We start from the raw sequence: 24,306 nt of genomic DNA on the forward strand, positions 1-24,306 counted from the left end.
ACGTGGGATTAGAAATTAGAGGGCGATTGATTAAGAATGGATACGTAGACAACACTCATTGCTTAATATGCGCTACGTTTGTGGTGTACTGTGCTTGTGCTGCGCTTGCAAAAGACAGGATGTATGTGCGAAGACAGCATGAAAGAATGCCACACTTGCAAGGCCTTGACATAACAGGAGCCCCTGGGACCCCAAGAACCAGATCAAACCAACCTTATGGTTTGGACTGTGACCAAGGGCTCAGAGAGCATGCGCAAGGAGATGAGGTGAAAAATTCAACTCTGATGAAGATGTCTTACTTCATCCCGACGACCACCAGAGAGTACTATGCAAGTGCAGAAGGACTGATAAGATAATTAGCATATGAAGTGGGGTTAGGCGGAGCCAGGAAATGAATATGCATATATGTGCTGTGAAACTTAATGCATATGTAATATTTTAGGGGATAAATGAGAACGCGATTGAGCAAATTGTTGCCTATGCCTTTGGGGCTATCCCGCATGTGCCCAGCACCGAAATAAACCACATACCTACTTTATAACTCATTTGCTTTGAGTTGTAGAGTTCTTCTGCGAATCACCTGCAGCTACAAAGATTCTGCAGGTCAATGGGGATTAGGAACGCTGTTGCTGTGTTTCAGTGGCATGACTTCACCGAGAGTAAAAATGAGGGAAATGTGTTTTTGTAAAGAACGTGGTTACAACAGCCGTGGCACCTTGCCCGAAGCCTTCTAACCTACCCACGGTCCCCCATGCTTCATGTAGGCTAGGGAAAATACTCTATGCTAAATATTAAAGTCCCGGTATTTGGGGGTTTTCACAGTCTCTCAGCCTACTCCGTGAAGCATGACTCCCTGAGGCGAAGCCGCGCGGGCCTGCAGCGGGACTACATCTCCCATCATGCCCGCCAACCCGAGGCAGCCGCCGCCATTTCGGCACCGTCCCCCGGAGCCGCTGGGCCTGAGCGGCTCCCCGTGCCCCGTCGCCGCCATGAGCCGCCTCAGCGGCGGTTGGGACGGTGCCGGCGGGGAAGTCCAGCTCCTCCTGGACCTGTGAGTGCCGCCGGCCCTTCTCCCCGGGGGAGGCCGGCGGGTTGAGGGCCGGCCGGGCGGCTCTGGCCGCTGCCCTCCCTTGGGGAATGGCAGCGCTCCCGGGGCGGGCGTGGAGAAAAGGGGTGGCCGGGGTGACAGGGCTCTTGGCAAGCCTTTGGCAGGGGCGAGAGCCTCTGGTGGCTGAGAGGTGGGCGGGGAGGGTGACAGGGCTTGGCAGACGACTAGCAGGAGGTGAGGAATAGGTGACAGGGTGTGGCAGGTGGGTAGCAGGATGGTCCTCGACAAGTCTGGGTGCGGAGAGCTCCCCTGAGGACCCCTGCTTTCTGCTGGCTCTGGTGAAACCCCTGGATGGTGGTTTGCTTTGAGGTTTTTGTGCTGTCAGGCTCCTTTGTGTTTAGGAGGGAGATAGAGAAAGGATAGGGCTAAAATACTTGGCTTGACAGATGAAGCAAATAGATAGTAAATGACAGACTTTTTCTTCTTTAAGGACACTGGAGATAAGATTTTAATTGCCCTGGTATAGCCAGTAAATGTTTTATGGCTTCATATAAGGTGCAATAACAGTGAAAACATAATTTAAATGGTTCATTCTTTACGTTTCAAATCAGTAATGCACTCTGAAAACGTTTGCCAGTTTTTTGATAAGGATGCAATTAATATGCTTTTTACTCAAGCTACATTTCAAACTCAGTGGCAAGAGACAGTTAAAAGTAACTAGAAGATTTGACATAACTCGATATCCATATATCTGCATTGTTTTTGGAGTATTTTCTGCAAATCTGAAGTAAGTAGTCTAAAATTGCAGCTCCCTATTCAAATGCAGCTGGGTTAGTCCCTTAGTATCCACAAAGGACATAAAAATTAAGTTTGTATTTTGTTTTTAGATGCAATTATTTCTATGTACTACAATATATGGTGACAATTTGCTTCCATCTGGATGAATGTAGCTTGCCAGAAATAGTTCATTTACTCTGTGGCTAAAATGTACATGTTGTATGATAAATATGTGTTTAGCACATACATACCAGATGTGCACTTTGTGACAAAGGACAGCTTGCCCATTCTTTCGTGCAACTCAGTAGACCGCCATCACAAGAGAAGGGCTGTTCACATGGTAGGTACACACATAGCCCAGTAAAAAGGCTCAGAAAGGCTATTTGACTCACCCTAGCCAAAAGTAGGGTGCTGTTCTGTACCAAGGAGGTGCCGGTTCTTTTGAGATCTCAGTAGGTGTGGACACTCAAGGCTAGTTAACTGGTTTATTGTGTAAAGTAGTAGAAGACATGATAGTAATCCTACAAGCCGTGTGGTGCTGGGAACGCTGGCTGTCGCAATGTCAGACAAGCCCCTTCGCATTGATCAGCATGCTGCACAGACCACATCAGAGGTGAGGTTCGCAGTTGCTGTGGTCTTTAGAGCTCTGGTAAGATTTTCTAAGAAGCAAACAGCTATTCATCGTATCTGCTGCCAAGTAAAGGAATGTTGCATTGAGATGAGACAAGACAAGGGATGTAGATGGCGTAACCTGTATGTATTGAGGTGGAGCCATGTACAGGCTTCTCTGTTGCAGTTGGTCAGCCAAGTTCATCTAGCACTCGCCAAGATTCAACGAAAGCATTATGCTTGTACACATCTCCATAGGAATGAGCTAAAGGCAGTCCAGGTCTGTGCTCAAGTTATGCAGTAGTCACACATACTGACATGTGGATGTCTAAACCCTAGGCATGTGGTGAGACTGATTGGATTCTGCTTGAAATCGCTGTCTCCTCGTTACAGTGTCTTCTGCAGGTACCCACTACAGGCATCCTTATTAAACTTTAGTCTAATTTGGTTTAACTCTAGACTGCTGCTGCCCTCACCCACTTGTTCTGGCAGTGTTACTATATGACCTCAGTTTTAGTCAGGTGAATTTTCATTCAGATCAGTTGCTGAACAGCTTGCTGTGCAACTGCGAGTTTTAGAGTCAGCATGAGGAAGGCGCAGTTAAAAGTTGGACAGACAAGGGGGCTGGGGTTAGACTTTTCAGCCACTGTTTGGACTTCACATTCTGTCTGAGTGGTGTGTAGTAACAGCTGATCTGCTGATAAAAATCAGTTATCTTGCTTTTTTCAAAGCTTGAACAGCCACACTTTTCTCATTCCTTAGTATTTGTATAATATATTACATTACATGCTTATGTTCTCATGATTAGCATGGTATCTTAGACCTAGTAATTTCTCTTTACATGTACTGCGGAGCTTGATACTCTTAACATTTTCTACTTTTGATTGGATACTAACCTATTTTATGCTATTTTATTAGTAGTGCTGTAGTGATTTCCTATATTAATATTACAACTATTATACCAGTAAGACGAATACTTGAAATTAATGCACAGTTTTGTTTTGTTTTTTATATAATTAATTTTAGTGTATTGTTTAGTGTCTTACACTAATCAGGTGATGGCCATCTTCACTTTAAGCTTCTTGCTTAGGCTAACCCTTAAGCTTGTTGTTTTAACTAGCAGAGCTTACAGCAGAAACTAAGAACTGAAACAGACCTGTGTGTGTAGTAGTCCCTTCAATAAGGGCATTATTTTTAACATTTCCAAACCTGAAAGTGTATATATACAGGTGTTTCTTCTGATTCTTGGTATCTGCTGCTTGCTGCCCTTTTCCCCTCACCCCAAAAGAGCATTTAGCACTCCAGAGCTCACTTGCACAAAGCATCATAGAAAACTTTAGAAACTTTTTTCTTCCCCCTCAAGTTATGTCCTATAGTAGCTTCTGTTTTCTGAAGTTACTGTTCCCAAGGTGAGAAATGACTGGCTAACACATGCACTCCCAGCTGATGCGGTTTAAAGGCCAGCACATTGATGTAAACCAAAATTGTGGTTGGTGTACGTGATTATGCTTGGTAGAAAACTGACAGCTTCGGAGTTTCAGGGCCTGTCAAGGAGGGAGGATGCCTGGCAGCAACAACGCTTACGGGAGAAGTGAAGGCAGCTGGGGCAGATAACAGCTCTGGTTCTCATACTTCTAGGAGGATGTTGTTACAAGGCTCGCAGAGCCCTGGCAGGTGTTACAACTTGTTAATGCCCACACATGAACTCAGAACCAAGAGAGCTTCTACAATCAAAAACGAGACTCAGAGCAATGCAGATCAAACAACAGATTAAAAGGTGTTTTAATTAAGATTGTCACTGCATGATAAAGAAGTGTTCTGCATGTGAAGTTAAGTACTGCTTAGATATGACTGTTTCCCCGTGTTGTTTGTAGATAGCTCCTGTGTAACAGATGTCAGTAGCAGGTGGCCAGCCTATTGCAGGTTAGTGCTTTACCCAACTTGTCAGAGTTTTTGAGGACTAAGGTCTGAAGGAAGGTATCAGAACAGTAGCAGATGGGTACAGCTGCATGAATGAAAACTGAGTGCAGAAGCCGAGCTTCAGTTTCAGAACAAAGCTCACTTTATGGTCTTGCTATGAATATAAATTATCTAATCCTAAAGAGTGCAGGACAGATGCATCTATTCTGTTACCCGTTTTAGTATCCGTTCTTCTGGTTTGTTTCTTCTGTTGCATCCCACTTCTGTCATCAATTCCACTATTTTTTTCTGTATGACATAACTTAGTATAAGGTGTACCTTGATGTAAGCTAAACTGTCTGTAGAAAAATTAGCTATAAAGATTGAATTTCTGTTTTATATATTGGAAATACACATTTACCCTGTTAAGGTTAAAGATCATGGACCTTTTCTGTTTTGCACCTCTTGACGTTTTTGGAACAAATTAGTATGTTTTTGACACTTTGTACACGAGTCTAAACTAGAACAATTTGCGTTCCGAGTCTGGTATGTGGAGCAGGGTAAAATGAGCTGGGGTTTTGAGCAAAGGAGTGGCCTTTTATCGGGTCAAGGAAAACTGCTCAGTTTTCCTTGCCCATGAAAAACAGGATCAATAGTTTTTGGTTTTTCTTTTCATTCAGACTGGGAAAAGTCTGTCTGCCAGGTGAATACGTTATACAATTTACTTACCAATCTTTGTTGTTGCTGCATGCACCCAGGTGACAGAAGTGTAGATGCCAGCTAGGGCTGAGAGAGTTACTGTGCAGTTACAGGAGCTGCTCCACGTTGCTGCAAGTAAGGGTGGGTTAATAGGAAGGTGTTCATCCTAGAGACGCAGAACTGTTTGTAGGACAGTAATGTTTCCTTTCAAAATTTGTGCATAGGATTTAAAAATAAAAGTTGGGGTAGGGAATTTAATTTGGGTATCTATCATCAGTAGATAACAGAACTGTCAATTCAAAGCACACCATTGCTTATGTGGACTAATGTTTCGAAGCAACAGGGTATGGTGGGGTGCCAGCCTTCCTCAATTTTAGTTTTGCTCTGCTGTAACACTTTTTAAAGTCTTGGCATTACCTGGAAGTCAAAATGTTACCTTTCCCTTTATCTCTGGATGTTGATTAGATTCATGCTAACTTACGTTCCTCACTTACCTAGGGGCTTTGGTTTTGAAAAGAAACTCTTCCTTCAGAGAGTTGCAATTCCTTCTCTAAGGACTAGCAGTTGTTTCAGAGCATATGAGTGAGTGATGATGGTTGTAAGTGCTTAGAAGCATTCATAAGCTCTTCCTGGAATTGTGTCTGGTGTTTCAGTGAGTCTGTGATTGTAATTTGCAGTTGCAGAACTTGGGACACAACATTTTATGTATCCTATGATACATTACAGTGCCTTAGGAGTCTTAAAAAGACAGGATTGTGTGATTGGTGTCCCTCTGTAGTACTCAATGTTGTGTAAGTGATTACACTTCTGTGTATTGGACCTTGAAAATCATTATTTCAGATGTTCCACATAGGTACTGTTCCATGTATATCTGGATAATACTGGTCTCTTTGTTTTATTTTGCCTAAGTGAAGTTCTCCGTGTTTTCTCCAAAAAGCTCTGTTCCATCTGGAGTCTCTTGACACTGTATTCTGACTGAAACGATCCCTTTTGCATTCACACAGATAAAGTTCCAGGGGCAGTATAGGATTTCAAATCATATCTTAAAGCATTATCCAGCATTCTGCAGTGCTAGTAGGCCAGTTAAAATGTATTTCTATTCAGTCATTCTGTTTCAGGTACATGTTTCAGCCCTGTGTCTCTTTGAGATTAGTTTGCAATGTCAGATGGAGCAGTATCTCGTGGTGGAAACTTTGTGTAAGCTTCTGTATCTGGCCAGGGGACCAGATTGCTCAGAACAGAGAAACAGTTTTGGCCCTTGAATACAAAAAGTGCAGGCAGAGCAGGATGTCAGGTGTACAGAAAATGCAGGTGGAGGAGTGTGTATTGGCGTTACTCTTTGTTCAAAATCTATAGCCTGGTGAGCATGATAGGCTGTTTTCTTCAGGTTGATAAATCGTTCTGAAGAATAAGCGTATTGGAGGAGGGAGAAGGAGAAGGAGGCCTAAAAAACAAAGGCTATACTGAATCAAACCAACCAGTGTTTCTGATTGCAATAGGATTTCAACCAGCTGTTCCTCTGTGCAAGAACCTTCCTTCTCATCCCAGGGCAGCTTACTTTCTTAAAGAAATGTTGCTGAGGCTTTTTGAATGCCTTGTAAAGCTCCTCATGGATTCACTTTCCCCTGTACGTTATATTTTCTGTGTGCCCACTAGATTTTTATTTGACTAATCCACTTTGTAGACCACAGGCTCGTTGATCTGTAACTTCCTGGCCCCTACTAAGACTCAAAAATGTATGCGTCAGGTGACAGTTTCCAGTCCTCTGCTGTCAGATTTAGTTTTATGCAAAAAGTTAGAAGGGTTAAGCATTGGGTTACACACCACCATTCATGTTAAGAGATTACTGTGAACTAGGCAGTGAACAGAATATTACAGTTGAAAATGTAATCTTAATCTTTGCTTTTGTAACTGAGGTGAAAGATGTCCCTTCCCTGGAACCAGCTGTATGAACTACAGCTTTTATTGCCCGCTGACTGGAGGTTCACCTGGTGAAAGGGCTTTTCGTAGGGCTCACAAATGTGCTACCAGCAAACTGATTTTGGTGAGCTGTGTTGGTGATGGAGGTGAATGAGGCTGAATTTTGCCTGCAGTTGTTAGGGGAGTACTTGGATGGAAGGATCAGCTGCTTGACCCAAAAGGGCAATAACTGAGTTGGTGGTAGCATGGAACAGCTGGACATAATAAGGTTTGGAAGCAGCACAGTTGGATGCAAAATTCGACATCTGAAGGCTTGTTTGCTATAATATGTAATGCCTTGTTTGATTGTACTGTATCTTTCCTTTATTTCAGATGCATTCAGTGTTTGACAAAGAACGTTTCCAGATATATTGCAGATATCAAGCCGTTGCCACCCAACATAAAAGATAAGCTAATTAAATTAATGAGCATGCAAGGGCAAATAACGGATTCAAATATCAGCGAGGTAAGAATCCATTCAGAACTGTAGTCTGTGGTAGTAAATACGTGAGGATGAACTAAATGCAATTCTTTATGTGAGACAATGGATAAATTCAGGGCTGCTTACACTGTCCGTATCTTTACTTTTTTTGTTTCTTTTTCCTACACCCTGTAATGCTAATAGTTCTCTATTAGAAACAATGATTTTAGTGACAAGTAAACACAAAACATTCTCCCATTCTCCAGTCAGAGATAATTGTCTTCTGTGTAATCAGCTGACTTACATCACCCCAATTCAGTACTAGAAACTAGACTATTGTAAACCACTCTGTTATTGAGTATAGTATGTTTCAAAAAACCAGTGCACAATTTTATAATTAAAGGATTTCAGGAAATTGTTAGGGTTCTGTTATGTTCTTGACATTAAGCACATGATCTCAGTAAAATTTATTTAAATCTTGAATCTTTGAAATACGATTATGCTTGGGCTAGAAATAGGTGGTTTACATTCTCTCATCCGTTTTGCTCACTGATGTCTGTCAGTGTTTCAAAATGAAACTGGTTAATGACTTTCCTTCAACTGTAAATTGAGGGACACATCTGTTCTGGTATCTGTCTTGTTATCTTGTTTAGTTTCACAGGGAGGTGTGAGAAATGAGGAGAGCTAAAGGTTGACCTTGGTGAAAAAGGAAATGAATGACTCCCTGTTCATTCCTGCTTTTACACGTAACTTGTAAGCAGTGAACAGTATCAGTTTCTCAGAGTCAGAACAGTGAAACCGAGATTGGACGCAAAATCATAAGTAGTGTGGGAAAACTTGCAAACAAAATATTGTATCTTTAGGATGTACCATTTTTAATTGGGGAAAAAAAAAGCAAGTGCTTCAACAGAGTCATTGTATTCTTTATCATATTTTGTCAAGTTTGTGTTGACAAAATTTGAATTTGGCTAGGTTTTCAGTAGGTTTTCCTTTCTAAGCATCCTAAGATAAGGGTATAATTATAACCATGTGACTGTGTATACATGCACAAAAAAAGTTAAACTCTCCAGTTATTTCCCAGACTGAGGATATCTTAAGTTATATTTTGTTTTTTGTCTGGCTCTTTGCAAAATCTCATCTGCCTTTGTCTTCATTCGGCTGTTGATCGCTGCCTTCTCTAGGAACCATGTTTTCCATCTGGTACTTGGATATTCTATTTTGGTTCTTTTTCTCATATGTTTTTCCTTTCTCTGTTCCTGCAGTTTCCTGCAATTCTCTCCTCTCGTTACCTATAATAACATTTCTTGAACATGGTATATGCTAGCCTTCTTTCCTAACGGTTTCCAGGTTTATTTTTCTCATTTGGACTTTTCTTTAAATGCTAGCCACCTTTATGATTCTGAATTCCTACTGTTTCTCCACACTGTTTTGCTCTCCAGCTTTCCTGTTCTTTCATCTTGCAGATATTCTTCTTGTTCAGTGTTGCAAAACCACCTTATGTTTAGCTCTTACTGTTCCTTGCTTGCATCATACATAACCTAGGTATTTTATGTTCTGTACGTTTGCAACGTCTCAATTTGGCTCCTGTATGGATAAGGAACATTCTGTTTCTGCTACTGCTTCCCTCCTGCACTTTTGTTTTATAATTTCCACAGTATTATGGTATTATATACTGTTCTCTTGGATTTTTCCAAGCTATATTGTCTCATTTCCTTTACATGCATCCTTTCTTTGGTGTTGTCCAGCATTTTATTTAAGGTTTAAACTTCTTGCAGTGGAAATTCTGTTCACCTGCACTTATTTATTAGCTTCTGTTCATCTCTTACCTTCCTACTCTTGCATAGATTGGTGTTATCATCTTTTTTTTTCTTTACTCTGCTTTTTGCTTAAAGCAGCTTTCCATGGCATGTATGCTAAGCTCCTTATTAAAGCTCAATTTTACCATAAAGATACATAAAGCACTTCAGCATTTGTCCACAAGAAATGTCTGTACTTTAATATCCTGTGCATTAAAACAGTCCTTAACTCTATCTTAATTCCACCTCTCTGGGACAAATTAGATTTTAGTATATGTATTCAATGAATATGAATCTGTGAATAACAAAAGTAAGCAAACCTTTAAGTAATAACTGAACATGTGAAAAATCATTGGATAGGGAAACTCATACTCTGTCTACTTTAAAAAGACAGTATTATAGTAATGTTGCTGTTCATTTAGAATTTAGAATCCACCTACTGGTTCTTTTTCCCCTTTTGCAGTCTTAATCTCTTATAAGATTTCTCACATGAAAACCAGTGGTTTGCTCACTTCCATTGTGTCTTAGGCAATTTGGAATTGTGAAAGAAAGCCAACAGTCAGGGAAAGTATCTTGAATAAATTTTGATGATCACGTAGGCTTCAAGCACTTCAAAGTCTTCTCTGGCTTTGGCTCTATTTGTTCATTAAATGTGAATTCAGCAATATGAATGAAATAAGAATTGTTACTCTTGTGAAAACTACTCAGAAGCCTATTATGGGATATGTTGGTGGTTTTATGGCATAAAGAGACGTGTTTGGGGCTTCTGGCATTTAGGAAAAAAGTTGTCAACCCTCTCTTATGTCTGCCTTTCATTTTGCAATTACAGTCTACTGAAAGTTTTTTGCTTTTTTCAGCAGGCTTGTTTAACGTTGGCATCTTGTATATTTGCACAACAGAAGAACAGTATTCCTTATAATATCTTTGTAATATCTGTTTAGAATGGTGAAGCTGAGAAAGGAGTAGGCCTTTAGCAACTAGTCAGCTATGCACTTACATTTGCTTGCGTATAGAGATTTACGATATGCTTTTATCTTTGTGAGATAAGGAAGGGAATGACAAGCTGAAGGGAGTAACACAAGGTAGTGTAAAAACTTGATCTAACATCCACCTTTTGGTCAGAAAAGATACAGACTGTTTGCACAGTGACACATGGAATGGAAAGAGGGGGCTATTAATCTTATGTAATAGAAATTAGTGAGAATCCTGAAAACTGAAATTAAAGGTACGATATGTGGCTATTACCAAAATCTGAAGGCTTCCATCGCTTCAGGTATAAGCTTTATAACTGCACTCTTGGGGAAGAGAAGAAGACCTGTGGTCTTGTGGGATTTAGAGAGCCTATTTTATGAGTATTTGAAACATCCTTATGGTATGATAATGAGTTTGCTTGTTTATAAGAAAAAGTGTGTGTGTGTAGTTGAGAAAAATACTCTGGGGTAAAATAGCTTTGAAGCTTGCCCTTACTTCTTAAGCAGATTTAAGATTTGATTACAATCAGTACTTACACTTCAGCTTTCTGCCATCGGAGTTGTGCTAGTAAGTCCAAGGATATTATCCTTGGTAAACATATCTGTGCTGGCTGAAGCACTAGTGTTAACAACTGTGCCATCAGAGTTGTGCTAGTAAGTCCAAGGATATTATCCTTGGTAAACATATCTGTGCTGGCTGAAGCACTAGTGTTAACAACTGTACCATCAGAACACTACTTACGCTGCTTAAATAGTTGTGTTAATGTGTTCCCACTCTAGATGTGATCACAAGCTGAACTTTCATACTGTTGTGGCAAATGTAGCATATTTTCTTTAGAGATGTAGTTGTCAGGACTGGTAACCCCATCCTCTAGTGAGTATTTTAAGAGTTCTATGTGATTTCTAACAATACAGGTATTTCAGCTTTAAAATATGCATGGTCTATGACACAGCAGAATTTGACTGAAATGGTAGGTTTCTGTTACAGGTGTTGCATCCTGCTGTAGAGTCCCTAGACCTCCGAGACTGTGATATTTCAGATAACGCATTGTTGCAGCTTTATAACTGCAAGCAATTGAAAAAAATCAACTTAAATTCTTGCAAAGAAAACAGATTGGGAATCACTTCAGAAGGTATGTTATCTATGTCAGATAAGCGGGATCCTATTTCTGTTTTATTTTTCTTGCTAGATTGGAGTAAATTGCAGAAATATCTAGGGTAAATATTGTTTTAAGAAATCCCCAGTGTCACACCAATACTAATTAAAAGTAACTTCAACTGTGTAAATTATAGGCCTAGAGCACCGATTATCTTACGAAAGAGAGCTATCAGGTTACTATAACGCTAGTTTTCTGATAAAACTATGGTACATTGGATCATATTTTCCACTTCATCTTAATTATTCCTTCATCAAAGTTTGTTTCAGAGCCCTTCCAGTACCACTGGGGTTGAAGTTTCAGGCTTGTGAATTCCTAGATTACTTTTTTCCCCTATGTTAATTAAATGTATTTGTTCTTTAGTAAGTAAGCAAGCTTACTGCATCTCCCCTGACTTGAAAGACTTAACTTGCTTTAAGATTTGGGATTTCAGTCTGAAGTTGTGTCAGGAGCTATTGGCTTGAAAGAATAAAGTTTGCTGAGTTTTATTTCCCACAAGTTTAGTTCTGTCTTTTTATTATACTTTTTCCTTCGTTCCATCATTAACTCAACCTTATTGAAAATTGAAGCAAAGTATTAATTTATTTTTGAGTTAATATATTCCTTGCTTTAGATCAGCCTTTTCTGTATTTTCTTACCACTGCATGTTGATATGCTTATCTTTCTACTTAAATATTAGGTTAAACTTTTTTTAGTTAAGTTTGTTGACTGATTTTAATGTCACCTCATTGTTATGCTTTTTGACCGCTAAGATATAGTTTGTGATGGTCTTCCCGCCATGCTTTCATCTGTCCACTGCTACCTAGTAAATTTCTTAAGGTACCAGCTAAGCATAGAGCTCTTTATGTCTGTTTTTCCTCTATTTGGAGATTCCTGATTACTTTGTAAATAAAACTGGGAAGACTAGTTCTTTATTCACAAGTTTCTAGTCCATTCTACTAACTTTCCTGCTTACAAACTGGGCTCTTTTTAAACTGCGAATCAGAGTTAGAAAGCTTTTAATTTAAGCAGAAACAATTCTTATTCAAATGTACGTGCAAACAGTTTAAAGAAGTGTTACCTCTTAATAATTTGGTAACAGGATTTTTTTTTCTTAAGAAACCTGTCTACCACATCTATGAATATCTGAACACTACTGTTACTAGGAAACATTTGCTCTGTAGGTTGCATGTGGAGCATGTGTCTTTTAATACAGTATCCAGTAGTACTTGTTTCTCTATCTAAATTCGTCTCCCCTTACTATCTTTTCTACCATTCTTTGCAAAGTAATTCTGACCCAAATACTATTTCATCCGCCTTTCTTTGAACTTTTTATGCAGTAAAATATCTTAATGGCGTTCAACTTTTAATTTCTGTCCAGAAATTATGTAATTTTTTGTAGAGCTGGAATCATCATGTTTCCATGATCTCCGAAATAAATTCTTTTCATGAATTGCATCTGTAGTTCATGTATTTTTATTTTATTGGTTACCTCCTGACACTTTTGTGTAAATGTTTTGTTTGTTGCCAGCCCTCAGGATTCTGAGGGCACCTACAGACCTTAGTGGCCATGACTATTCTCAGCTGCAACAACGAGCTGCCCATGGGCCCTCAGTCCTGGCCTGGGCTGTGTCGTAGGTGTACATGGTTCCTGTCCTGCTTCTGAACTATTGTTTGGATTTCTTAAAATTGCCTTGGACATGACCTGTTACCTTGCTTTTTCTGACAGTTGCTTGCTGGACTGTCAGTGGGACCCAGTACTACCATCAGTCTGCTCTGCTCACTCAGCTCAGGTGCTGTGGGGCAATCACTCTACAGTGCAAAGCTTTTTAATTTTTTTTTTGCCGATGCAGCTCCTCCAGTTACTCAAGCAGATTCCGTTTAAGTTAAACCACTTAACTGGTGAACATGTCCCAGTGTTCAGACCTTCCAGCAAGTAGAGTCTTTCAGGAGCCAGCAGAATATCACCTCAATTTCTGAGTCTGTGCACCTTTCTGTGTCTGCCACCAGTCTGGTGTAGTTGTCTGTGATTTCTCCCAGTAAGGATTTAGTAGTTATGTTCATCCCAGCTTGACCAGTGAATTTTTCCCTCCTACCTGTTAAAAGTTGTTTTCTTCTTAGATCTGCATCTTAGTTTCTTACCTCATTACAGACTGTGTATCATCTTATTTTCTGGATTTGCTCTGGTGGCCATGTTTTCAGTACTTCTTAGCAAGGACTTTCCATGCACATAGACCTGCCAAAATATTTCAGAAAAAGTCCAAAAATATCTATTCCTTTTTTCTGCTTCATCTATAAAACTTTCTTTTTTTTTTTTTACAGTTTATTCTAATTTCTTGTTCTTCCTCAGTTTCCCTAATCTCAATCTATCGTATTGTCTCCTTTCTCTTCCAAAACAGTTTACTCCACCACCATCGTAGCTGTCCCAACATGCTACTCCATCTTCTGTTTCCTCAAGTTTCACGTGGCCATTTTCCAGCACAGCATAATGTTCTTTAACTTGATTTTTTTTTCCCATCCTCTAGCTTTTCTCTGACTTGCCTTTATGATCACATGCTTCCATTCATCATGTTGGACCTACTACCTGTGTAACCGTACTGACCAGGTGACTGAAATACTTCAGTTGTATGCATGGACGTTGTTCTTCAAAACACCTGCTATATCATCAAAACTGTGATGCAACTGCACCATCATTTCCAGAGGCATCTCAAACCTTTGGCTTTTTTTCATGCACTCGCTGAGATGATACTTCCTGTATATAACATCCCTCAGGCATCCCTCTGCACTATGGAAGGGAATTCAGCATTTAGAAATCCTTATCAACTTTGGCATTCTTCAGAAGTGCCACTAAACAGGTCTCCGCTCTTGTTCGGTATTGTCATTTTCTTTCTCCTTGTGCAGAAGCAGAATCTTGCTGGCATGGCATGATGTGAAAGTTGAGCAGTCAGTGACCAGAGGACAGTACATTGGTTTTAGCAGGGTGATTATGCTAAAAATAATAATAATAATAAAACTAAAAAGACCAATTCTTTAAATTGCTGTTTCTTTGATAGGTATCATAGCCCTGGCCTTATCCTGTCCCTACCTGCGTGAAGCATCTTTCAAAAGGTGCTGTGACATAACTGACAGTGGAGTTCTCGCTCTTGCGCTCAACTGCCAATTCTTACAAATAGTGAATTTGGGCAGCTGCTCGGGCATCATGGATGCTTCTCTGCAGGCACTAGGAGAAAACTGCAAATTTCTTCACAGTGTGGACTTTTCATCTACTCAGGTAACTATGGTGGCAGTTGGCTAGTTAACTTTTGTTTTTTTTATTTATTTATGGTTGACATGATAAACTTGAAACAGGATTTTTTTAGATCTATTCCTAAGGAGGTTTAAGACCACAGTTTGTTTCCACTTTCCTCCTCTTAAAGAAAAAGATAGATACGTTTTGCATGTCGGTAACCAGAAAAACACACCATTTTGGTATTACAGTATATATTGTGAGCTAACAATACGTATGTTTTATTAGAATCCACCACATATTGGAGACTTTTTTTCAGTGTCTTTATTTAGTACAATCATTGTCTTCAAGTTATAAAATACTTCTTAAAAAGAAAGTAGAACTTTGGAAAAATTATCATCATCTTTTAGGTAAGACAAACTGACCTGAATTATAATAATAATATAGAATATTGAGCAATATAAGCCCAGAGTAGAAGTAAAGACTCCATAACTAGTTCTCGTTCAAGAGCAACTTTCCTTTCTGAATGGCTTGTCAGAGTTATGTTACGGAGTCAACAGGGAAGGAATGACATTAAAATTGTTGGAAAGGACAGATAAGAGGATTTAACAGCGGTTAGTATTTAGCATGAGAAGGGGGGAATCAGCTGCAGCAGCAATACTAATATGGGCTTTATAATTATAGTCAGATAATGAAGTGGATGAAAGGAATTGTTGAGATAATGAAGTGTAGCGTGCAGTTGGCTGTGGTGGTGAGTGATTACTTGAATGTGAGTCATACACAGAGCATTCATAATGAAGTGTCAGATTTGGAAAACATGGAACAGGTTCATATTTTAGATGCTATTCTTCTCCTTTAAGTTTTTCCAGAGGTAGGGCATCAAGAGTTTTTTTCCTATTCTTTGGTAATTTATATTTGTATCATTTAACTCTATTTCTTCAAACTTTAGTTCCCTTTCCTACCTCCTCAATTCCTTTACATGAAACAGATAAGTTTCCCAGTATATGTTTTACTTGAGATGAAAGGTTCTTGAATAACTAGATGTTTCAGCATCTTTTGTTCCTTCTGGTCATCAGTCACATGGTGATAAAACACTAGAATTCTGAATTTCATTGTACTGAAATACGTGAAACATATCAATGAAGTAAGCTTAAAATATTTCCCTGTGATATTGCTTGTTACAGATAAGCAGCCTGAGGGGGGGAACCTGGGTGACTCATGCCTGTAGAGATTCCAAGACCTCACCATATTCTTGTGTTTGAGTGCCAGAATGAACAGTAAAAATAAGTGGAACTGGCAAACCTGTGTGAAAGAGTAAGACAGTGAGGAAGTTGGAAATAAATGAGCAGGCAAAGAAGGGCACAACTCACTACAAGCTCAAGGAAACAGATGTAAGCTAGACTACAAAGGGGCCAAATGCCACAGAATGGTGTAACCATTTCTAAAAGTAGTCCTGTCTGGTGACTGCAGAGAGATGAAACACAATAAGCAGAAGTTACAAGGGCTGGTACAAAAATAATAAGAAATAGGGTGGGCAAGGCAAGGGAAAGATTGAACTTAGGAGGAGGTGTAGCTCTGTATCCCCTGCATACACACAATGTATAAATAGAAGCTTGGCCTGAAGAATTCTGCTACTCCAGCCTGGGACTGCATAAGAAATCTATTTATGCTTATGTGTAAGCGTGCTTACGTTACCATTCTGAGGAGTTAGGGTTTTTACACAAACCCTATGCCTTCGGCTGTACTTCTAGTATGCTCTAAATCCCAGAAGTGTTAACAGGTAGGAATACTGGCTCAAAAGTCCCCATCCCTGCACTAATTATGCAGTACATTTCCTGTGTTAATGTTCATTGATTCAGTATATGGCAAACAATTGCAGAAGGAATCTTACCTGAAGGGGCTGTGCAAACTACAGTTCTGTGCAGGGCTGTTTAATTCTCTGCAAAATGTGTTGGCAAAAGCAGGAATGTTGCTGGCTAGCTATTTCACCTGTCCAGACACTTCTCATATAGAACACAACTGGGTTGCTTATATGCTTAACTGCTGCTACCTGAATATGTAAGCCTTTGTTAGTTGTGCAGGAGTTTGGTGACAACTAGTCTATATCAAAAAGCTGATATATTTGTGGCTTGATGTGAACTGTAACTGGTTTATCCTCAGTATGGGAGTGTACCCCCTGATGAGGATGGGCAGTTGCAGTATTACCGACAATTCAGCTTGATAGCTGATAGTGTAGGAAACAGTACTGCAACACCGCAGGAGTAGTATAGCAATGCTTAATTCCCCTTATAGGGAGGTGAGGGGCCTTTGTTTTAATGAGAACTGGTTTTATGCTCTCGTGCTGTCATAACCATATACTCACAATCATCAAGAGAGCATTCAGATGGTCTTTCCAGTGTTCAGGCACCAACCACTAAGTGTGGTCAAGGTTTGTTTTGATAATATGGACAAAAAGGGATACAGGCTATCAAATCTTCATCGCTTAATTCAAGTTGTTCTTAAGCTGGTGAGGATGTACTGGTTTTGGATATGCCATTTTATAACCTTTAAGAAACGACAGGGATTAGTCTCTCCATTCTGTTCCACATATGGGATTTATTAGAATTTACTCATTTACTGTGCTGTGTGTCCTGGTGTGGGTGTCTTGAGAAGCTATATGTGCTGTCAGCCTGATGACCTGCTAAGCTAGATACTGACAATACCTGCTATTCTTATAGCCCTTTGTGTATCTATACACTGGGATGTTCCTGTTCATTCTCCATTTGCACTGGTTTGACCCCTACTAATACAATTCTGTACAGCAGACCTGCAATCGATGGCCAGTAGGCATGAGACAATTTGTGCAATGGAAGTACTGAAGTCTTAAACAGAAATGTTGCTGGTGGTCTCTGGATTCTAGCTATCAAATTTGGCTGAGCCTCACTGTGTATATTTGATGACTGTTATTCCAGTCATCTAATACAACGTCTATCGGAAATGGGGAGGAAGTTTAATGAATTTGGAAGAGAACATGTAAATTGTTCTTTCTGTCTTTCTGAGGAAAAGACAGTCTGTTGTGTTTCTCTGCTCTCTTGCAGGTAATCATTGTTTTGTGGCTTTCAGTAGCCAATCACTTCAATAAACCTTTCAGTGAAAGAGTATGATGAGTGCTTTGACTGCTTGTTTAAGGGAATTTAGTCGTAAGTAGCTGGTTTGCTTCAGGTTGAGTAAAAGTAAGACTCTAGATAGAAGCCGGCTGTGATTACTTTTGTTTTCCTAACGGAGGAACTTCCTTCAAGAACATTTCTAGCAGTCATGAAAACAGCAGGGAAATTGGTCCAGGCAGAGCAGAAGTGCCTTATAAATAAAACTGTCATGCCCAGACCGTAGTAGTGTTAAATGAGCCAATGAAGCTAAAAAATAGCAGTTACACAGTTGGAAACGTCCCAGCAGAAAAGCTGGGATGGGTCACATGGCAGTATAATGCAAGTACTTAATAGACAGGAAAAAACATACTTGGATAATTTTCTCTACAAACTTAGTTGGGAAGAAAATATAGTAATGTTAGATGTATTTAGTGACTGCACGGAGTGAATAAATTATTATACAAATGTTTCCCAAATAGCCATGCTTGAAAAATTGAGCTTTAATCCATTGTGTTAATAACTTTTTTTTCTAGGTAACAGATGATGGCGTTATAGCACTAGTGAGTGGAGTGTGTTCAAAGAATTTAAAGGTAAGCTATTTAACCGAACAAAGAAATGAAAAAAGCAAATACCTGCATTTCTACTATTAGTAGCGTTATTATTATTTCTTCTGAAGGAAGTTTGTTATTGAATTCTACCTTTGTGTACACACTTGCCCTGGTTTTGGTTATGAATTAAATATTTATTTTCTGTTTCTCTGTACCACTGCCTCAGATCAGATTTTGACAACCACAGTTTCTTTTCAAGATGAGTTATCTTCTATCGAATGTAGTTTGCTTATTTTAACTGGTGGTGTTTTTAGAGAAGTTTTGAGTTATTTTCTAACAACATTAGTGCACTTGCTCTGTCAGTATTCTCTTACCTCTTCTGTATTATTACTGTCCAAAATTTACAGAGAATTATATTCTTACATATAAGCCCTTTTTCTGCAAACAATAGAAAATCAGTTCACATTTTACTTATCATTAAAATTGCCAAGTTATGAAATGTGGCCTCTGGTATTTCCTGGTCATGTTGCTGTTGCTACTATTTCTTTGAAAGCGTACAGGTTTTCTTTCAGATGCATTATGCATGGATGCCTGTGGAAGCAGTGGTAGATCAGGAAGAACAAGTTAGGTAGCTTATATAAGACCTGCTTTATCTATAAGTATTAAAGAAAGGTTGAGGTGGTGGGCACAAGTAAGTCCAGAAGCTTCTAGGAACTCCAGGGACAGGGAAAATACTTCTAATGCGTGCAGAAGGGAAGAGAGAGAGAAGTCATGATAGAAAGTAGAGCTAAAGAGTACAAGACAATCCCTCAGACTCAGAAGGTCTTTAAACCTTCCCAGTGGAGAAGACAGCTGCATGGCAAACTTAAAGCCTTTTGGCGTTAAGTTTGCATATCTTAGTCGCCTTTCCTAGAAATTCTGAAGTATTCCCTGGACTGCCATGAATCTGTAACTTGGCAGACTGGCAAAGAGAAGCAATGCTGAGGTAAAGAAGGTAAAAGATTGTATAAAATCAATCACAGAATGGCTTGGGGTGGAAGGGACCTTAAATATCATTTAGTTGCAACCCCTCTGCCAGGGGCAGGGACACCTCCACCAGACCAGGTTGCCCAGGGCCTCATCCAGCCTGGCCTTGAACACCTCCAGGGATGGGGCATCCACAACCTCTCTGGGCAGCCTGTGCCAGTGCCTCACCACCCTCATAGGAAAGAATTCCTTCCTAACATCTAGCCTATATCTCCCCTCTTTTAGTTTAAAACCATAGCAGGACTTTGTTTAGAAGAGGAAGTATTTTAAAATGAAAAGTGTCTGATTATCATGCTTATTATCGAGATATAAAGTGAGATCATAAATAGAACTAATAATGTGAAAATCCTCAGTTTGTCTAATAAAATTGTTTACATCTGTTAGAGCCTAAAGATTCTTGCATCAATTGTTCTATCTTTGATTTCTACCTTAAATGAGGCCTTGTTTAAAAAGTGGCTAATTGTACAGCCCATGCGAGTGTGTTTGTACAAAAAATACACTTTCTTGTCCCTTGTTATATAATGGTAGAATTCCATAATGCTGGCTTTGATTTCAGAAGAACTAATGGAAAATTTCAGTCATGCCATTTTGTCTCTTGACAAAATTTCCCTGTATGTAAGACTGGGATGTACCTCCTCGATGACATTTTTAAAGGTTCTTTAGGATAGACATGATACAGAGGGAGATAAACTTAACAGTAGTATGGATTTTGTTTGTTTTCCTCTGCTTAGTACTTTCTTCAAAGCCATATATTTAAATGTTTTTGCATTTGGAAGGGGGAGGGGTCCTGCTTAATAAAGCAAGATTTATTTTTTTTTGTGAAATCATATGATTTTTAAAACAGATGTTGTTAGTATAAAGAACTAGAAAAGCTTAGGTCTCTGGTTTATAACCACTGAGGAAAACTTAATAGAGAATGTGGAATTATTTGCTACCGTCTGTCGAACTCTCTTCTTTGTTTATGTCATGATCCTCATACCTCTGCTTCATGTCATAAAGCTAAGGTGCAATGATCTAATGTCAGGCACACGGTGAAATTAGTGTCTTAAAATGCTCTTAACTAATAGGCAGATTTATAAATCTTTTTACTTCATTCAGAGGCATTCAGATTCCACACTTCACTTACTCATTATAATGAACTAAAAACTATACATGCACCAGTTTTTGTGTATCTTGCTTCTGTGAAAAGAGTTCTTGTTTTGGTGTCGTCATTCTGTGCAAGATTGCATTTATTACAAAAGGTCCTTTTCACTTCTGTTTTCTTTCAAGATCATTGGAGTTCATCATTTTGAAAGAGACTTTCACAATAAAACAGTGCATATTTGGAGCATCCAAAGAATATTATTCCAGATCCTATTTCTGTTAGCTCTGATATTCCCTTTTTTGCATTTCTCCTTGTATGTTGTCTTTATGCGTACATAAAGTAGTCTAAAGAACAACCATTTTAACAACAAGACCAAGAAAATGATGATAACCTGTTAAAGCCATAGGGGTGAACACTATCAGAATGAAGGAGGATGACTGCAGATATGGAGACTGTCAAAGAGTGATTGCTGCAAATGTGATGCTGGAAAAAAACTTTCTCTCCTTCCAATCCATGGAACAAAGATAACGATAACAAAGGGAATGGGTGTCTAGTCATAGAAGAAGTACTTTTAGGAACTTTTTGCTATATAGAACGTTTTCTAGTGGAGACTGGTGAATCATGCCTGTTCCGGGAGAACTCAGAAATCAGTCTGGTATCTATTCTCCTGGACAGCAAATCGGAAGGAGAATGTGTGTCGTAGGAAAACTAATGGATCTCTAACTCTGTAGAATCTCACTGAAGAGTTTTTTCAGTTGTCTTGAATGATATATGCATTTGAGATACATTGAGATATATATGTGGAGAAAAGTCAGCTTTATGTTTTTAGTTTTGACACTTGATAGAAAAGCTGTCATAATTTTCCTGAGCATTTCCTGGTCACTACAGGATCATATAAGGGATCAATGCACTGAGGAACAGGAGGTCATAATTTCTTCCGGGTGGGGATCTCTGAAGATGTTTGGGCAGATGAAAGCTTTACCTCCAAAACTATGGGTTCTCTGATAGGCTTTTTTTTTTTTTAAAACTATCTTCATGACAGGAGATCCACATGGAACGCTGTGTAAATCTGACTGATGTTGCTGTGGAAGCAGTCCTGACTTGTTGTCCAAAGATACACATTTTTCTCTTCCATGGATGCCCACTGATAACAGGTGGGTCAAATGATGCAGGGAGTACGAAGAGTAATGACTTCCTGACAGTATATTCTTGCTCACTGGAAAATCACACTATGCTTTGCAAATTATGCAATACATGTAATAACTTGCTAGATAACATAATAAATGCACACTGAGGTTTCCAAAGCAAGATGAGAGTTTTGCTTTGAAACCTGGCAGCCTCCAGAGAGGGAGTTTTCCTGTTGCTGTTCTTTTCCTCTCAACATGATGATGGAGTCCTAGAGTAGATGAGAAGACTTCAGGAAAATATTTTAACATATTTCAAAATTACAACCTAATATATCTTTACTACTGTCCGAGACTGTGCTCACATTTTTGTCACTAACATAGTGTCATTACAGTGCAATTATGAAAGACTGATCAATTGCAGATTCAGGTACAGAACAGCTTTTTCTGAAGGTTCCTGGCTGCTATCTCTTCCATTCTTGGTTTTCCGGATACGTTACATACTTTCCCATTCTTGCTTGCCTGACAACAGACTTCATAGATTGATAAATACGCTATATGAAACTAGATTTTTGACTTTCGTATCAAAGCAATCTAGAACAAAGTCCTTTGAAGTCATAAAAAGATTAAGCTATTGGCATTACATAGTGCTAAATATGCTCAAGAAAGTTGAAATAAGAACCATAGCTTTTCCTTTCTTGAGTTTTATGTGATAGAATGGTTGTTTTTAAAATGTAATTTACATTAATGCAACAGCTGTGTATTTATTGAAACTTATACAAAGAGTAAGGCACTTAAGCAGATATGAATAATCAATGCTTTCTTCACTGTCCTATGTGGTTTTGCTGTCTAGTTAACTGAAGTTTCCTCCTCTTTAACCCTCTGAAAGATGTACTGCTTCTATGAAACCTACTAAATGAAGCCCAACAGAAAAGCAGGACACAGAAGTTCATCACACTTGAGTGTGTTCATTAAATTCTAAAAGGAAAAAGAGACTTTACTCTCCCAATACCTATCTACATTTTTAATGTTTGGCTGTTTGGTGATACTTTACAGTTATGAGTGGAGAAAGAACAGAATGGTTTGAAATTGCTACTGCTATACATAAAGTGTGATTGTGATCAAACCTTCAATATATTTTCAGAAGGAATAACAAGAAATTCTTTTTTTCTTTTGTAGATCGCTCCCGAGATGTTCTAGAGCAGCTAGTCATATCAAACAAAATCAAGCAAGTGACGTGGACCATTTACTGATTATTTTTTGTCTGTGTATGTATGAGTGTAAAGTTTACAGATGGGAGAGCTGCTTCAGAAAACAAGCACCTCAGAGAAACAGCTGGTGACTTTTGTACTTCCACATTGCTTCTCTCCTTCTTCCCACCAGAGGTCTCCGTCGCCATTCCTGTCCTTGCATGTGAGCCTGGGCTCTCTGCTTAAGCAGAGTCCTGTCTGCATCACTGGTCATACACCATTAAGAGGAAAGTTAAAATGATAATCAGTATTACACTGTCATCTCTCAGCCTCTTTGAACGATCAGATTTGTCACTATTTAGCATCTTTTAGCATCTTAGCTACTTACCTGAATCTAGTATTAATTATCTGTTCCGAGGTTGTAATCTGAGAGGGTAGTTGCAATTAAAAATGCCAAGCCCACACATAATACTTACACAGAAGTGTCTGCAAAGTTGGGACTTTAATTTGACAAAAGTCAGCAGCGAGAACTGATAAATGGAAGTGTTATTAATAGCAGTGCAAATATATTTTATGTAGTAACAATCTCCTTTTACTGTGTACTTTTTCTCAGCCTGGAGGAAAAACTGTACGTGCTTTTCTTTTGATGTTACTGATGCTAAAGGTTTCTGTCTTTATGTACTATCAAATGTTTACAGGAGTTTTACACATCCAAAAATACAGTCTGTGAACGTGTAAACATAAAGTAGCTTTGAAATTATTGTGGTGATTTAACATATTTCAGAATAGTGCTTATGACCAATAAAATAATCTTGTATATGGGCAAATACTCATTTGCTCTGGCTCTATGTGAAAATCACTGGAAGGAACAAAACGTTGGTCCTCATAAGCCTATCTGTGACTGAAGTAGGATCAGGCAGTGGCTAAGTACATGAATCTCAGGATGGCAGAGTTCAACAGAGTTTATGATCTGGTATATGCAGTTTATTACATTTCCAGTGGCCTCCAGAAGATGAAAATACGTTTATTTATGTGTTGTGCAATTGTAGTCATTTTTTTAAATTAAATTTTAGAAATGTAGAATGAGTTTATTACATGAGGGAGCAGTGTTCCTGTCACAATTGTAAGTTATGCTCACTGGCTTTGCTGAAGCAGTAGAATTTCTAGTGAGACCTGTATGATTTCAACATTAAACTTCTTAAAACACTAGTAATTCTAGTAAACTTTTTAAAACACTAGTAATTCTAGCCATGCAGAGAGCAGACAGCACGCTATGTTGCTATTCTGTATTTGGACATAGTAGCGTTTAGCTAGGGAGGTCTTGCAGACCTGATGACTCTTACAAACCCATGAATTTAGGCAAGCATAAGGAATATATTTATAACTTAACACTTGTCATAGCCAACGCTCATTTAAAATGTTATAGAAATAAGTCTTCTAGTCTATTTCAAGTTCAGGTCAAATTGCATGAAAGATAATATATGTTGCATCCAGTAATGTTAAAGGATATTACGATATCTGACAATGATCTCTGTTCTTCTCTTGATTATATGGCTTGTGGAAGAGCAGATCCACATAGAAATCTTGTGCATGTGTAACTGAAAGCATAATTTTCAAACTCAGGTGCCTAAATCCCTAATGCTTGTTGTATGCAGTAGTTTATCTGCT

At 38.9% G+C, this 24,306-nt stretch overlaps 1 protein-coding gene across 4 annotated transcripts; it reads left to right on the forward strand.

Annotated features, from left to right (window-relative positions):
- Window positions 1–884: 884 nt before the first annotated feature.
- AMN1 (antagonist of mitotic exit network 1 homolog) lies at window positions 885–23,465 on the forward strand. Of its 4 annotated transcripts, none has more exons than XM_040561705.1 (7): window positions 885–1,051; window positions 7,325–7,457; window positions 11,168–11,312; window positions 14,369–14,586; window positions 18,200–18,256; window positions 21,367–21,478; window positions 22,628–23,465. In XM_040561705.1, the coding sequence occupies exons 1-7, from the start codon at window positions 900–902 to the stop codon at window positions 22,699–22,701; spliced, it is 891 nt and encodes a 296-aa protein (XP_040417639.1). In that variant the 5' UTR covers window positions 885–899; the 3' UTR covers window positions 22,702–23,465. The 4 variants fall into 4 exon arrangements, with proteins under 4 accessions (XP_040417639.1, XP_040417642.1, XP_040417650.1 ...); XM_040561708.1 differs by lacking the exon at window positions 885–1,051 and adding an exon at window positions 1,101–2,438; XM_040561716.1 differs by lacking the exon at window positions 885–1,051 and adding an exon at window positions 3,476–4,211.
- The last annotated feature ends 841 nt before the right edge of the window (window positions 23,466–24,306 follow it).

Source organism: Cygnus olor, chromosome 1, assembly GCF_009769625.2.
Source record: "Cygnus olor isolate bCygOlo1 chromosome 1, bCygOlo1.pri.v2, whole genome shotgun sequence".
Taxonomy (NCBI): Eukaryota; Metazoa; Chordata; class Aves; order Anseriformes; family Anatidae; genus Cygnus; species Cygnus olor.

Excerpts from the sequence above, each read along its gene's own strand:
- AMN1 (XM_040561705.1), top strand. The coding sequence starts at position 900 with ATGCCCGCCAACCCGAGGCAGCCGCCGCCATTTCGGCACCGTCCCCCG. Across the intron at positions 1,052-7,324 it reads GTCCAGCTCCTCCTGGACCT|ATGCATTCAGTGTTTGACAA; the intron begins GTGAGTGCCGCC and ends CCTTTATTTCAG. Across the intron at positions 14,587-18,199 it reads TGGACTTTTCATCTACTCAG|GTAACAGATGATGGCGTTAT; the intron begins GTAACTATGGTG and ends TTTTTTTTCTAG.